The sequence below is a fragment of the Trichoderma camerunense genome (assembly GCF_050948025.1).
Source record: "Trichoderma camerunense strain CBS 138272 chromosome Unknown V8C40scaffold_9, whole genome shotgun sequence".
In the NCBI taxonomy this organism is placed as follows: Eukaryota; Fungi; Ascomycota; class Sordariomycetes; order Hypocreales; family Hypocreaceae; genus Trichoderma; species Trichoderma camerunense.
This window is the reverse complement of record NW_028145361.1, coordinates 200054-214093: the sequence shown is the minus strand read 5'-3', so window position 1 is coordinate 214093 and position 14040 is coordinate 200054. Positions and strand designations below refer to the sequence as shown.

At 52.3% G+C, this 14040-nt stretch overlaps 4 protein-coding genes across 4 annotated transcripts; all 4 read right to left on the bottom strand.

Annotated features, from left to right (window-relative positions):
• Positions 1-55: 55 nt before the first annotated feature.
• On the bottom strand, positions 56-1808 carry V8C40DRAFT_244991 (Alpha/Beta hydrolase protein). Its single transcript, XM_083215775.1, has 4 exons — positions 1198-1808; positions 929-1100; positions 724-871; positions 56-651 (listed from the first exon to the last, which is right to left on the bottom strand). Exons 1-4 carry the CDS (start codon positions 1529-1531, stop codon positions 322-324), a joined length of 984 nt encoding a protein of 327 aa, XP_083072913.1. The 5' UTR covers positions 1532-1808; the 3' UTR covers positions 56-321.
• Positions 1809-3924: 2116 nt separating this feature from the next.
• V8C40DRAFT_244988 (uncharacterized protein) lies at positions 3925-4350 on the bottom strand. The gene has a single exon (XM_083215774.1). It carries the CDS (start codon positions 4337-4339, stop codon positions 4022-4024), a length of 318 nt encoding a protein of 105 aa, XP_083072912.1. The 5' UTR covers positions 4340-4350; the 3' UTR covers positions 3925-4021.
• Positions 4351-7359: 3009 nt separating this feature from the next.
• On the bottom strand, positions 7360-8388 carry V8C40DRAFT_221569 (uncharacterized protein). Its single transcript, XM_083212217.1, has one exon. The coding sequence runs from the start codon at positions 8243-8245 to the stop codon at positions 7538-7540; it is 708 nt and encodes a 235-aa protein (XP_083072911.1). The 5' UTR covers positions 8246-8388; the 3' UTR covers positions 7360-7537.
• Positions 8389-10403: 2015 nt separating this feature from the next.
• On the bottom strand, positions 10404-11490 carry V8C40DRAFT_221559 (uncharacterized protein). The gene has a single exon (XM_083212216.1). It carries the CDS (start codon positions 11301-11303, stop codon positions 10548-10550), a length of 756 nt encoding a protein of 251 aa, XP_083072910.1. The 5' UTR covers positions 11304-11490; the 3' UTR covers positions 10404-10547.
• Positions 11491-14040: the final 2550 nt, after the last annotated feature.

Genomic DNA, 14040 nt, shown 5'->3' with positions numbered 1-14040 from the left:
GCCTGGTTTACTTGAACCTTGATTCATCATGCTTTTATGGCTTGAAGCTCATTGCTTTGGTGACCTAAACATACCATTCGAAAATTAAAGGCTCTATAGACCAGTCTTCATTAAGTATGGTTCTATAGCGAGCATATCTAGGTACTGCGGTCTTGGCCATTGTATCCGTCCCTTACAAGAGCACCTCTATCCGACTGCATAAAGAGGCATCACTGATGGGTAACTTGAAGCTTCCAGCGGTTTTATTCATTCATCTCATTCTTGTTTGCTTTTGCTTACAAGTAATCACTACACATGATTCAAACTTTTACACTTCTCCCTTCACACGTGCTTGCCAAAAAACTCCAAGAGCGTCTTGTAGCCTCTCTCATACTCGGCCTTGACCCGCGCGTTTTCCAAGTCAGAACGCGCCGCCATCCAGCCGTGGATCTGGTCAGCAAACGTCTCGACATGGTGGGGCACCTTGAGATTCTCCTCAAACTTCTTGACGTCCTCTGGGGTCTCATCTCCAGACGCCAGCAGGGCAAAGGGGATGGTGAGGCCTTCGGCATCAGCAGGGTCGACCATGGCGGGGTGAGCCGAGGCCCCGGCAACAAAGGCGTTTGTTGGCGCCTTGACTGTGAGAGCAACAACTTTGCCGCCCCAGCAGTACTTTTATTTCGCAACAAAAAACATCAGTTTCAAGTAGCATGACGGATACAAGCAGGGTGTTGATAGGCTTACCCCTAGCAAGGCAAGCTTGGAAACAGCCGGGCTGTGAGCCTTGACACCTTCCACATAGTCGGGAACATAGCCGGCAATCTTGGGAGGCGGAAACTCGCCAAAGAACTTGCCCAGGGCCTCTTGCTTCTCTGGGGTGTCGGGAGGGTAGCTGTGAGAGGCTGGGTCAGTCGTTTTGTGTCAGAATGCAACTGCTCAGGTGACTTACTATTCAATAGGGCAGGGCTTGCCCTTGAACCAGTCGGGCATGAACACCTTGTACTTGTGGTGATCATCGCCATATGCCAGGATGTCGGCTCCTTGGACAGTCTGGTCAAAGTAGCCAAAGATGTCGTAGATGACGACGATGGCCTTGGTAGCGTCGGCGGGGCCAGTGACATCTAAAAAAGCACAACAGGCAAATGGGCTCAGCGACAAGGACTCTTCACTGGGAGGGCTGTGGTCATGTGCATCGGATAGTGATCATGGGAAACATACACGTCTTGTAGCCGCCGACTTCCTCATACGAGCCCTTGGGCTGGTATCCCTTAGATACGATAGGAGGAATGTTGCAACAGGCGGCGCTGTGGCCGTGGGAAGCGGGCATGGTAGACATGATGCGGGTTTGGGCTGCGGTCACGGCGGATTGGCGATGGTGATGGCGATGGTGTTGAGACTTGGGTTGAGATTGAAGCAGAGGTTGAAGCTGACAGCAGGTCTGGAGCTGTGGGTGGGATGGGATGAACGTGGAGGGGCTGCTGTGGAGGTTGCTGCGGGGACCGGCGATAGTGGCAGACGTAGACGGAGAGGAAAGACGACGGAGATGCTTCATGAAACTGCGCGGTTCGGGCCGGACAAATAAGTCCTGTAGTTGGGCTGCAATGTCGTTCGGCCAGGGAAGATGCTGTTGGCTGGATGCTTGATGCTGGTTGAGGTGTCGTTGGGTGTTGTCAATTGTCGCGACTCATTGATTGCTTCATCCACGGCTCATGGCAGCGGCAGTCAGGCGCTGACGTATTTCAAAGCAGTTCAAGTCTCTACACGCACTCGGATAGTGCCTGCATAATCGATTCGTAAGTCAATGGGCTCTCATGGGTCCTTGTCAAGTTTCTAAGTGGAGGCTGGAGCTGTCGCAGAGCTTACGAGAAGCTTAGAGGTCGAGGTCGAGGTGGGGGCGGGGTTTAGGCCAACTGTTAGCCCGGTGATGTCAGGATATTGCAACTTGAGCATCAGAGAACAGAGACGGCAAAGACGTAGAAAACTCTCCGTAGTAGTGTCTGCCAATGCCATTCATCCAATGCCATGTTGCCATTTGTGGGAAAAATTGACATGCGCTGCGATATTCCAAAGGATGGTCTCAAAAGAAGCTTCCGATATTCTCTTCACCCCACACAGTCGTTCACTCTCAGCGAGCCCATCCAATAGCTTCATGAGGACCAAGCTGACAGCCAAAGATGTAGAAGCAAGTACAATGACTTCAATGGACAAGCGTAAGGTTTAGCATCAGCCAAAATACTCGTTGTCCATCCTATTCACCACCTTGTCACCTCCATGCCGGAAGCAGGGCATCATCTCGGATCGATTCTCCAGTCTCTGTAGCACTTTACATTTAATACATAAATGTACAGCCCTCGCAGCAGAACATCATGTACCGACCACCGCGTGACTGTCGTATTTTCAGCTCTGGATCTTTGAGAGACAAGTGTTGCGTGGACGAAGATAGAAACGAGTCGTCGTAGATCGCCTGGATCTCATTTTCAGAGCAGAAGCCAAACTCGGCATCATCTTCTCAAAGATACCATTTCATGTACCATTTCAAGACGGTTATACGACCACAAATCGCCTATTGTGATTGGAGTTGTATGAGAGGAAGTGCCCAGTCGCCCTTCTTAAAGAATGCGCATTGGATCCGCTATCCACGACGCCAAAGATAATGTGATCATTGACCTCCATATTGTCTATCTCTTTGGCCAAAGATCAGGGGAGTCTTGTAGCATTCTCATGTGTCCTACATTGGCTGTTAATCAATAGCCGCGATATCATCAGTCTCTTGACAAACCTTGGTTCCTTGATCGTGTGGATTAGTACTGTTTTTGACAGATAAAGGCCTCTGTGTAATCATGTCGAGATTGATTGTGATATATGCTCCCTGAATTGCTCTGCTACAGAGTAGTGTAGCTGCTGCAAGGAATTCTAAGCTGTCTGGATACGACTTGATAGAATCTGAGCTGCTGGCTTCTTTGGTATCATCTATTTCTTCATCCAGATGGACTTGGGAGGTGGCGTATGTAATGACCTCGCTGTGAATTGGGGTGTCACCACGCCCTTCCAGCCTATTAGAGATGTATCGATCCAATTCCTAGCTTGTCCATTTACGTTAACATCGTAGAGATCTAGGTAAGCATCATATCTCCCATGGCCCTGGATACCTACAATTTGGATAAGCAAACATCGATGTAATATGCCCAACAGTATGAAAACGAATAGATGAAAAGGTTTATTAGCAAAGTAGTAGAATATTGTCGAAAGATCAAGCTGAAAAGAAATTAATAATGAAGCTCTACGAATACTTTCGGTCTCAACGGAGCACTAAATTTGCCTGAGGCACCTACAGAGCATTGAATCTACAACTTGTGGCAAGAGCGCATTGCAGCTCCCCGCTCCTCCTTCCCACCACTCACTCGATAATTTCCAACCTTCTCGTAAATTTTCAACTCTCATTCTGTCTCTTTTCCTCCCTCTTTCTTCTCCTCTCCATACATATTAACCCTACAAGACAACCATGATCTTTACTTTACATCACGAGATTACGACCTATCACTTGCTTTCACCCCTTTTGTCGAATCTGAATCCCTTTTCCACTCGTCATTAGCGCCTTGCCAACGCACACTTTCCGGGCCACTAAGATTCGAATCCTCATTCTCCGGGATCCATACATTCCCTGGCTGTCCCGTGTTCTTGTCTTCTCCCTTTTGTTTTGCCGATCCATGCAGACGCACTCCGTATAGACAGGTAAATTCACTCTCTAGAGTTGGTTAAGCAGCAACCGCACCAGCACACCCCTGCTCGAGTTGCATTGACTAATTGAGAGTAGCCATGTGAGAAATGACAGCCAGACAGAGGGAATCAGATCTCAGAGAGGAGAGCTTCTCTGCATCAAAAACGCCAAAATGACTTTTCCTTGACGCAGAATCCACAATTTACAAGCAATTTCATATCCATACACCACACGCTCTGGAACCTACGGCTGTGGCCGCCATCTCACTTCGGGGAATAGCTCACGGTAGCCCACTCTCAAAGCCCGAAACTAGTATCTCGTAAATCAACCCGTCACTAACAAAAAGGAAAACAGGCAGCGTCTCGAATCCAATGGACCAAAATCGAGCCCTCGGCCAGCGTCCAGACAGACCACCCAACCCGGCTTTTGCATGACGTCCAAGCTTTCCCCCTTACATCCAACACCCATGCCTTGTCGCAGCACTTGGGACCCGGCTAGCTGGTAATTTTCCATCTCGTCGGCATATTGGCCTGCAGCTAGTGCGGTCCAGTGACCCAGACTATCTGTCGGTGCCAGCGGCGACCCAAAGCATTGACCAGACACACCACTGGGTCTCCTGTTGGCGGTCAGTGGTCCCTGCATTGCATTCCCCGTTGGCCCCCTCCCCAGAGCGTCTCCCCTTGTCCACATTCACCCAATCCGTCATGAGATATCTGCAAAACAGCGGTCACCGCCGCGGATTCAGCAAGAGGAGTGCGTGCGTCTGCCCCGCCGTGGCCTGTCTCGGAGACTTTGCTGCTGTTGCTGCTGCTAGTCGTAGCGGTAGTACCCAATTGGGTGGGTGAGGGAGCAGGTCATTGGTAGAGCAACATGCGATCTATCCCCATAAGCGATCGGCTGCTGCAGGTTCGCCTCATTTCATTGCCTTGCCTGTCCGGTGGGTATCTCAAGGCTGTCTCGGGGTTAGGCGGGGGGTTGGCCGGTCATTAGTCGCCCGGGGACAAAGATGTCATGTTTTGAGACAACTGCTATCAACTTTTTCCGTAGCGGTGGCGCTCTCGTACGGGATGGCCGCTTCACAGCTCAAACAGCCTTGATATCCCGCCGGAGGCACACGCAATCACGGGAGACGTAACAGTGCTCCATCACCAAAGCTAATCCAGCCCGGCAGTGCTGTCAGCGGCTCAGCTGAGACCCGGCTGGTCGGAAAACTAAGCGCTAGCCATAGTCAATCTGCATACGCAATTTATACAGCCGCACCTACAGCTGCTCCGTACAGTTGGAACCTCGATTGCTCGTCAAAAGAGCTCCCAGGACCCAGGGATCCGGAAACGCCAGATGCGAAACGGCAGGGGCCATGGCAGCGGCAAGACAAAGCGTCATCGACGAGCTGAGGCCAGTCCTGGTGTGCCCCCCTCAGCCTCATCTCTCCTCAACGCCAAACCGCGCCCAGCTCATGGCCCGGTCCTGACACTCACGAATCGTTAGTGTCGTGATTACTGTACACATCAGACGTCTCCGGCGCGCCAGCAGTTTAAACCCGTCAAGAGGTCACAAGATGGCCGCCCCTGGGCGACCTATAGCGGCCTAGAAGAGGCAAGACATGTCAATTTGACTGGGGTGGGAACATGACCTGTCGGTCTTTGGTCTTTGGCCTTCTAGACACACGGTAAAAAAAGGCCACTTAGTGTCCTCCCCGGGCCTGGCCCCCTCGCAAATGTCATCTTCCCATGAATCTTGCCAGCCGTCTGTTTCGAGTCGGTCCAGTTTGCAATGCCGCCAGCAACACATTAGCCGGGCTATTTGATGCGGAATTCAGACCCGTGTATTCCGACGGTACCACTAGTATCAGAAGAGCAAACGATGCGCCGTTTCCCCTTTCTCCTGGGCTTCTTTTGCACAGCTCAGTCTGCCCATATGTGAGAGGTCAGCATTTTCCATGTCTGACTAAATGCTTGGTAGCATCATACCTCCTATTCACCTACCTCCCTACAGTAGTAAGTACACTCCCTCATACCTTACTTACTGTGATACCGAAGGAGCACGCTGCATCTGGCCCATCTGGCGAATTACATCGTGCAGCATGCCACCTTGACAGCTTTAGCTCCATGACCGGAAATTCGTCATTCAATACCCGGCGCCAGAGGCCCATGTCTCGCATGGAACTTCGCACGGCTTCCATAGTACAAGCGGTAGCAGCACCTCCATCTTCCCCCAAACCCCCACGTCATACGGGGTGTCAGTGCATATTTTTTTTCTGCGCATGCGTCGATGCATTCGGCCATAGGTCTGTGAAACGCATCCTGCATGTTGGAAACGGCGTCGTGATTTTGCTCCCCCTGTATACAAAGAGCAATTATACCGGACAATTGGCTCATGCGCGTCCAAGTGGTTCTATGTTTGACATACTTGTGCCCAACACATCACGAGACAAGGTGCACAATGAAAAAAAAATCGCAAGACAAGAGTGGTCTCGTAAGATCGTCAAATATTAGTGTACATGCTACATCTAATTTACACATAAAACATGCTGGTATCAAGAAAGCGCCCGATTCCCCAGGCAGAGCACCCACGCACGAGGTTTCGCTAGCCGGGGTGCTCGTACCAAATAATTTGCCCAGTCCGAAAAAAAATAAGGAAAAGGAAAAGGAAACGAAAAAGAAAACCAAGAAAGTAAAGGAGAAAAAAAGCCCAGAATTTTGTGTTTTCCCATAGCCTTCCAGACTCCGCCCTTTGAACATGGAACTAAACCCGTACTGACTGTTCTGTCCGCACATGACGTCTTTTTTCTCTCTTGTCTTAAAGGAAAGAAACGATATAAAGGCAACAACTGCAAAGGAAAGTGGGAGAAGGAGAGCAGGAAAGAGGGGAAAGGTGGCGTCCACTCGTGCTAGCTGCACCTCGTCCGTGATTCGATTTGGCGTAATGCCCCAACAGATCCGGGTGCCTTAAAAGCTGAAAACAGGGTGCCATAAACGAGTTTGTCGATATACCCATTGTGAAGTAGAGAAGGCGTAAATCTCGATCAAAGAGAGAGAGAGAGAGAGAGAAAGTTCTGCGGTGTTCTGCCATTCTAATAACGCCGTCTCCTTGAAGCAGGTGACTCTTGTGTTCTTGTTTGTTTTGTAGTTGACGATCTGGAAATCAGAGTTAGTGGGCTGGCTCTAGGATACTCGGAAGATGCTCAACTCACGCTTACAAAGGATGATGCTCAGTCACACGGGGTACCGCAATAGCCGCAGCATCGGCCCGGGATAACCCAGACCTCCTTGCCATCTAGAGCACAGGTTGGGCATCTTGTGCCGGGGACCTACTCAAAGTTAGCATTGGTGCAGTGACTATTAGAGGCAAAAGCTCTTTCTGACCTTGGGTCCCAGCATAATGATGCCGTTAGGCATAGCAGAAGGCTGTGAAGGAACTGGGTGTTCCGGCAGAAGCGGGAGGATGGGGGCTTGGATGCCACGGAGAGTGTGTGAGAGGCACATGGCTGGTGAGTGTCTGAAGAGGCAAAGATGTATGACAAGAGGCTATCAAGTGAATGGCTAGTCCAATGTGATGGCAGAGTAGAAGTAATGGCAAGTAATGGTAGGGTATGAGAGTGGTAGTTGGCGAGCGAGACGATGATGGTGTTGGGGCCGGGCAGATAGGCGTATTATATGTCCAGAGGATTCAACGTGGGGTTGGCTAGGGGGCAAGGGCCCGACGGACGGCTCCAAAGACAATTGAATCGAGAGAGGCTTGGTTTGATCGATCGGTGTGGGGGCTCATTGGCATTTATGTATTGAATTATGGTTTTCTGGTCTGGTCGGGTCGGGGGGCAATCAGATTGGTATCAGAGTGCTAGCGGCAAGCAAGCTCTCCAGGAACAAAGTTGTGGTGACAAGTCGATGGCGCTAGAAAAGCGACTGGGGGGCGGCGGCAGAGGCAGAGCAGGCCAGGCCCTTGTGTCTTGTTAGTCGTGTTAGTAGCAGACGGGCTAATGCGGGCAGCGGCCATGGCTATCCGTCCGTTGATCGGGAGGCAGGCAAGGCGATGTCTCGAGGTGCTTGTTGGGGGTGGGATTGCCGGGTTGGCGCACCGCAGTGTGGGAGCAGACATGTCATATCGGCTGTGAGACGATGCCCTCATCTCATTGCTCGCTACCGAGCACGACGGCGCTTGAAGGCGGCCAGGCCTTGTACCTGGCAGTACCGCTACCTGTGCCTCGTCCGTCTGGGGTGGCTCTACTGGCAACAAGTACAAGTAATGGATGTACTGTACTGTGGCCCGGGGGGGTGTGCGGGCAGCGGCGCCGTGCGGCGGCTCTTGAGCTTGAGAGACGGAGACAGACAGCAGCAGAGGCGCGCTGGGTGGAGCAGCAAAGAAAAAGAAAGCTATCCAAGGGAATGCAGGGCAGGACAAGGCAGGGTCAGGGGTGCGGGCCTGGAGACAGATGACAAGGACGTGGAGCGATTCAGACATGGACCGGCTTTGCCATTGGCAGCACCGGTCCAGGAACCTGGTATCAAGGGCCAGGCAAGGGAGCTGGTCTTTGGCAACGTGACGCATGATGCTGGCCAAGCACAAGTCTTACCTGTGCGTACAGTACTGTACCAACTTGCACGGCATTGATGCTCTCTGCTCCGTACGGAGTGCAGTACCGTAGCAGCTTGCACTGCCGGAGGTGGTTCGCACACAAGTGTATGGGAGTGTGTCTGAGGTCTTACTCGTACGTACTTGCGCTGCGTGATGATGCCTGTCGTCTTGTTCATGCACGCCACGATGCGATGGCTTCTGCCATCCGCCTGCCGGGACAGCTCCTGTGCCACCCGTCGAACATGGTGCTGCATGTACGTCAAATAGAGAGAGGTGCTGAGCTGGGCTGGGAGCACCCGCAACTCGAACAAGGGGTGTGAGGCAAGGGTCGAGACGAGAACCGGCCAGAGGGAGGGGCAGCGTTAGCGGGGGAGAGGAGAGGAGAGGAGGAGAAGTGAGGACGGGAGATTTGATGCTTACCTCGTAGTACTTTGTATTTGTAGCTCGTGATGGTGGCATGGAGGAATGCAGAGGAGATGGAGGAGAGGAGAGAAAATGTGATGTGACAGCGGATGGACTTGCCTATCGCTCGTATTGATATCTTATCACATCATATCTGGATATCGAACTGAAGGCGAGGGTACAGTCCTGTACAGCATCGTACCTTCTTGGCCTGTGGTCTAGGTGCGAATGTACCCACATGTACCCTAGATTGGCTGAGCGTGCACAGGCAGTGCCAAGCTACCTTTAGCAGTACCTGCACGATACCAGCCCCACCAAGCTCGCGAATTACCCAGCTGGGACACTGCAGTGAAGCATCAACTGGCCAATGGGCACCGCGAATGGCCACGATGCGATCTCGGTTTCCATGTCGAGGAGCAACGCTACCGACAGGACGATGGACGAGCAGCCCACTAGCAGTTGCTAGCATCAGGGCCTAAAGTACTCGACAGGTACTAGGGAGTTTGTGGTGATTTGATTCGCAGCTACCGGTGCGTGGAGGTGCTGAGCTCAACCACCACTAACTTATACAAGGGAGTGGACGCTTCATCTTGCAGGCCAGGGCACTTCCAAGGATGGCGTATGAGAGCTTCGAGCTGCCATGAGACAAGACAGCACCACTCCATCCAATTCCAGATCAATTTGCTGTGTAGGCAAGGTACACCCTGTATCAGTGGTGGTCCGTACATGCACTGGTACCGCACAGGCACAGGCCAGCAGCACCACAAGCGCGCCGCCCTTGTTCCCGCCCCAGCTCGGTGGGCAACGACTGTATGTGCTGACATCGGCATCTAGGATCGCAGACTCTCGATTTTAGTCGTGCTAGCAAACGGCACCAGCGCAAGCCACCTGGTGTCATTGCTGTCCCAAGTGCATGGAGCCGCCTTGGAGGCATCAGGGCCCAACAAATGAGGGTTGACTGCACTGCTGCTAGCCGGCAAAAGGCAGCGCAGGGCCGGATGCCCAATGCTGCAAAAGGACGTTGGGACTTGAACTGGTCTATCTCTCTTGCTTCCGTTTGGCCAGTCGCAATTTCAAATTGGCGTCTCGTCTCTTTGCCCACACACACTCGCACAAGTTGTGGTGCTCGCTTAAGAGAAAAAAGAAACAACCAAAAGGAAAAAGAGGTAAAAAAAGGAAAGGACAAGGAAAAATGAGAGAATCCTGCTGACGCTGTTCGAGAACCAGAGACAAGGATCCTTGGTTGGAGGGGCACAACATCACAAGGTACGAGTACCAAGGCAAGTCTCTCGTACCTGTACTCACTTCACTCTGCCAAGTTGCTAGTAGTGGCAGGTACCACATGCCGTTGCAATATGTACACGAGTATCAAATTGCACATCAGTCAGGATTACATTTCCCCCCCTCTAGTTCCTTTTTTTCTTTTCTTTTTTTGGCATTCCTACTCTTGCCGTACTGAACTCAACTGGCAGTCTGCAAATTACCTGCGAGCCTGCCAAGCCCCAAACCTGGGAGCTAGGCACAGAATATCCACCCCTCACCTACGCCTACCTACAGGTACAAGTACGAAGCGATCCATTGACTGAGCCCTACCGCTTTCCCTCGCTAGCTCCCTGGCTTGCTGGGACAGACGATTGGGACGACACGCAGATCATGGAATCAATCAATGGACGGCTCCAGACTGGCCTACGCAATCCACTTCTGCACTGCATACAAACATACTCGTATGATGCACCAAGAGGCCACTTGCTCTGCCGTCGTACGTTTTGAGCGCGTGATTTCCCGCATGCCTGTTCTTCTGCGACGAGGCAGCATCGACGAGGCGCCTCCTTCATTTCCTAGCATGCATGCTGCCGCTGAGGCAAATCAAATCTCAATCGCAGCGCCGACGGCTCCCGGGACACACAGGGCCGAAGCGGAGACAGGATGGGGGGCATAAAGAGAGACGGAGTGACAGAGTGGGAGCAACAAAACTTGGAAGAGAGGGAATGGGAATGGTAATAGTGCCTTCGAGGTAAGCAGGTGGCGGCCGTGACTTACACGGATCATATCCAAGCACCATGGGATGGGGGCAAGACACAATTTTGGCAAGCTTCACGAGAGCCACATTTTGCTCTGCTCTGCGTGGGGCGGATGAATTTCTAGCCTCCGCACTCCTTCCACGGAGCCCGAAATGAGTCGAGTTACATGTGCGCTTACCAGCAGCATCGTCGACACAGGCGGCATCAAAGCAAATCTGCCTGTACGAGTATGCGAGCGCACAGCACAGCTGGCGATGGATGCTGGTATTGGGCTGCAACGGTGAGTGATGCCGTCCGCCTCCACTCTTCTTGTCGGCGATTACTAGTACGATGACGGTCTGCTGCAGCTTCACCCCAAACCCCCGCGACGATCCTTTCAGATAACCCCTGAGACCCAATAGTAGCCGTCTGGCATGCGGGTGCGATGGGTGATGGGCGATGGGTGACGGCCAATGTGGCCCAGCCGTGCCAATCGCCAAGGACGCTGTCGCAAAAACAATACCGATGCTATGATGCTCTACTCCGAACAAAGCCTTGATGCAAACTATTACCAAGAACAAGTCTGGCGAGACGAAACAAGAAGAAAGCACGCAAAGGGCTCCAGACATGGCAAGGGGCTTCGTGCTGTTAGCATCTCCCGCGCTACCAGATCCAGCAAGACCAGCTCCATCATTCTACATCTTGGATCAGACATCTTATCCAGCTATCGCCCCTCAGCCACAAGCGATCCCGGTCGTCGGGAACTTTACGAACGCTCCGTGCAGGTACTAGACTAGATGTATAGTCTCTCGATGAAACTCCTGCAAGTCTGCGGCGTGCACCATGTGCTCAAAAAGGGGGGGCCAAGGCAGAGACGGCCGCAGTTCCCTGGTACGAGTATTACACGTCTAAGTTTATTTTTTTCTTATTCTGTTTCTTCTCGATTGCCCTCTTAGACGCACTCCTCCTGTCTCCCAAGACAGCGGGACCACGTGCCGCGTACATGGATGATATACGAGCATCGCACACACAAACTTTGGCCATTTCATCAATGCGAAAAGCACGAGCGTTTCGCACTCTGTGCCGCTGCATACGCGGCTGCCCTTTTCCCTGCTCAGGGACCAGTTTTACAGCATGTACCGCTCCATGCCTTTGTACTGGCTGCGTCTTTGTACCACCTTTAGTCCGAACGGGAACACACAACGCCGATGACAGGTACAGAGTACCCAAGCTAGAAGTGGTGTAACTGGGTTCCGCGGTGATGGGAAAACATGTTGAGAGATGGACCGGGGTGGCCGCGGGACCGCATTGGCTGCCGGCACAGACATGCTAAGCCACTAGGAGCAAACCCCGACCAGAAAGATGGCTAAAGGCCTGCCTGCCTGCGGATCACAGCCGGCTTGTGCAAGGCGACTTGCAAATGGGATCGAATGCCGACTATTACGGCTTGTATGCGGAAGCGGGAGGTGGGTGCAGCTCTGCATCGTCATGGCCCGGTAAAACATTCTTATGGAGCATCGTGCTGTTGCTTGGGGGCCACTGCTCAAACGTCGACTGATAGTCTGACGCCTCGTGTCAAGCGGCACTCCATAACAGTCAGCGACGGGTAATACTAACTAACACCATGTTGCGACAGTCCAGACACCAGCACCGCAGAGCACCAGTTGATATCAATGCCACTTTTGCCGGCAAGGGGCTGCGTATTTGCCGGCCAGAACCTGATAGATTGCAGGTACAACGGGGAAAGGGATTAGGTTGCCGAAACATGTAGTCTGCGGTCGAGAACGTCTTGACGTTGATGCTTTTTTCAACTCGGTGAACATGTCGGAAAGGTTCCGTAGCTCCTACGAGTCCTACGAGCACGACTAACAAGTCTCGAGACGTTGCGATTGGGCATGCACAGAGGCCGTTCGCAGGCTAAACGAAGGCGTGGTGCCGTCTAAAGTACGGTACGAGGCGCTGCCGAGAAAGACGGCGGTGGCGCCCGTGTTGATGACACGACAGTATCGAATCGGGAATATACAGGTCCAACAAGCACGCTGCCGCACATGTGCTCGACCGTTGCCATTATTAATGCGCAGCGCACAAGTCCCGACTCTAGACGCGGCCCCCTTGGCTCATGTTGGACATACATACATATGTACGAATGCCCCATGCGTCCCTACAATTTCAAGTACAGGTACGAATCCCTACGCCAAGGCATGCAGAAGCCGGGCCTACAAAGGTGAAGATGTGATGATCAACTGTCACGGTTGCATTATCTAACCCGTGTGCATTTTCTGGGTCCCAGGCCAGCCCAATTTCACGCGGGATGCTGCTAGCAATGGCTACGGCTTCAACTTGCGTCGTCTTTTCTGCTCTCTCTCTCCCTCCCCCTCCTGGATTGTCCTGTACAGGACAGGACAGTACTCCATATTTCGTATCGCCAGTCTCATCATCTCTCGCCATCGCTTATCATCTTTCAGAAACGTGTCCACCAACTGCCAATAATTTCACTGTATCGAGTACTCTGCCGCCCCGTACCGGTACCTACCCGCAGACGCAATAAACCCCACCTCGTCTACCCGAGCATCCTCGTCTTTTGCCCTGGATTCGACTCCACCGCGCCAACATGGAACCACTGCAACAGGTACAGAGTACAGGAACAGGCGCGGGTACTGAGCAAGCTAAGGTCATGTTGGTGCTCCGACCCCACCATCTCGCAACCACATATCTGTAATTAATTAGATCGCTGGTGATGCCCTTGCCCATGTATGCTTACAGGTGCTACCTTATTTTGTAGTAGTGGTCATGCTTTTGCCGTCGTACAGGTACAGGCCAGGTACGGAGTACGGAATACGGAGCCGCCTCTATTTCCTCCGCAGTCAAGTCACCCACTTTCCGGTCAATCCGCCTTGATTGCTAGCAAATCATGTGCACTGATAATTGACGACTCGAAATTGGCAATATGCTGGTAGTTGTGCAAAGCCTCGCAACCAACAAGCTGCTCTGCTCTGGCCTACCCTGCTGCGTCCATGTAAGTGCGGCAAAAGGCCATGTCTGGTATCAAATGTGCTAATTTATTAGTGCCTCACCTTGATGCTCGGGCTTGAGCCTCGGCTCAAACGCAAGTCAAAGTCAGATCAATACTTGCTATAGCTCCAGGTCAGTCATCATTTAGACGTGACAAGAGGCCGAGCCCTTTTCATTTTTATTTTTTTTAATTTGTCTCGCTGATGCGTGTTTCGCAATTCCTTTCGAATGCCTCTAGCTACTACTAGCTCCTACTGGCTACTATAATCATGGATCCGTCTAGCATCTCTCTCTCCAGCATCTTGGCATTCGCATCGCCCGGCAAGAATGATTCTGGTGGATTAGCACTCCGTA

Coding starts and splice junctions, on each gene's coding strand:
- V8C40DRAFT_244991 (XM_083215775.1), bottom strand. CDS start 1,531: ATGAAGCATCTCCGTCGTCTTTCCTCTCCGTCTACGTCTGCCACTATC. Junction 1,101..1,197: donor AGTCGGCGGCTACAAGACGT/GTATGTTTCCCA, acceptor GTGCTTTTTTAG/ATGTCACTGGCCCCGCCGAC. Junction 872..928: donor AAGCCCTGCCCTATTGAATA/GTAAGTCACCTG, acceptor AGCCTCTCACAG/CTACCCTCCCGACACCCCAG.
- V8C40DRAFT_244988 (XM_083215774.1), bottom strand. CDS start 4,339: ATGCAGGGACCACTGACCGCCAACAGGAGACCCAGTGGTGTGTCTGGT.
- V8C40DRAFT_221569 (XM_083212217.1), bottom strand. CDS start 8,245: ATGCGTCACGTTGCCAAAGACCAGCTCCCTTGCCTGGCCCTTGATACC.
- V8C40DRAFT_221559 (XM_083212216.1), bottom strand. CDS start 11,303: ATGTCTGGAGCCCTTTGCGTGCTTTCTTCTTGTTTCGTCTCGCCAGAC.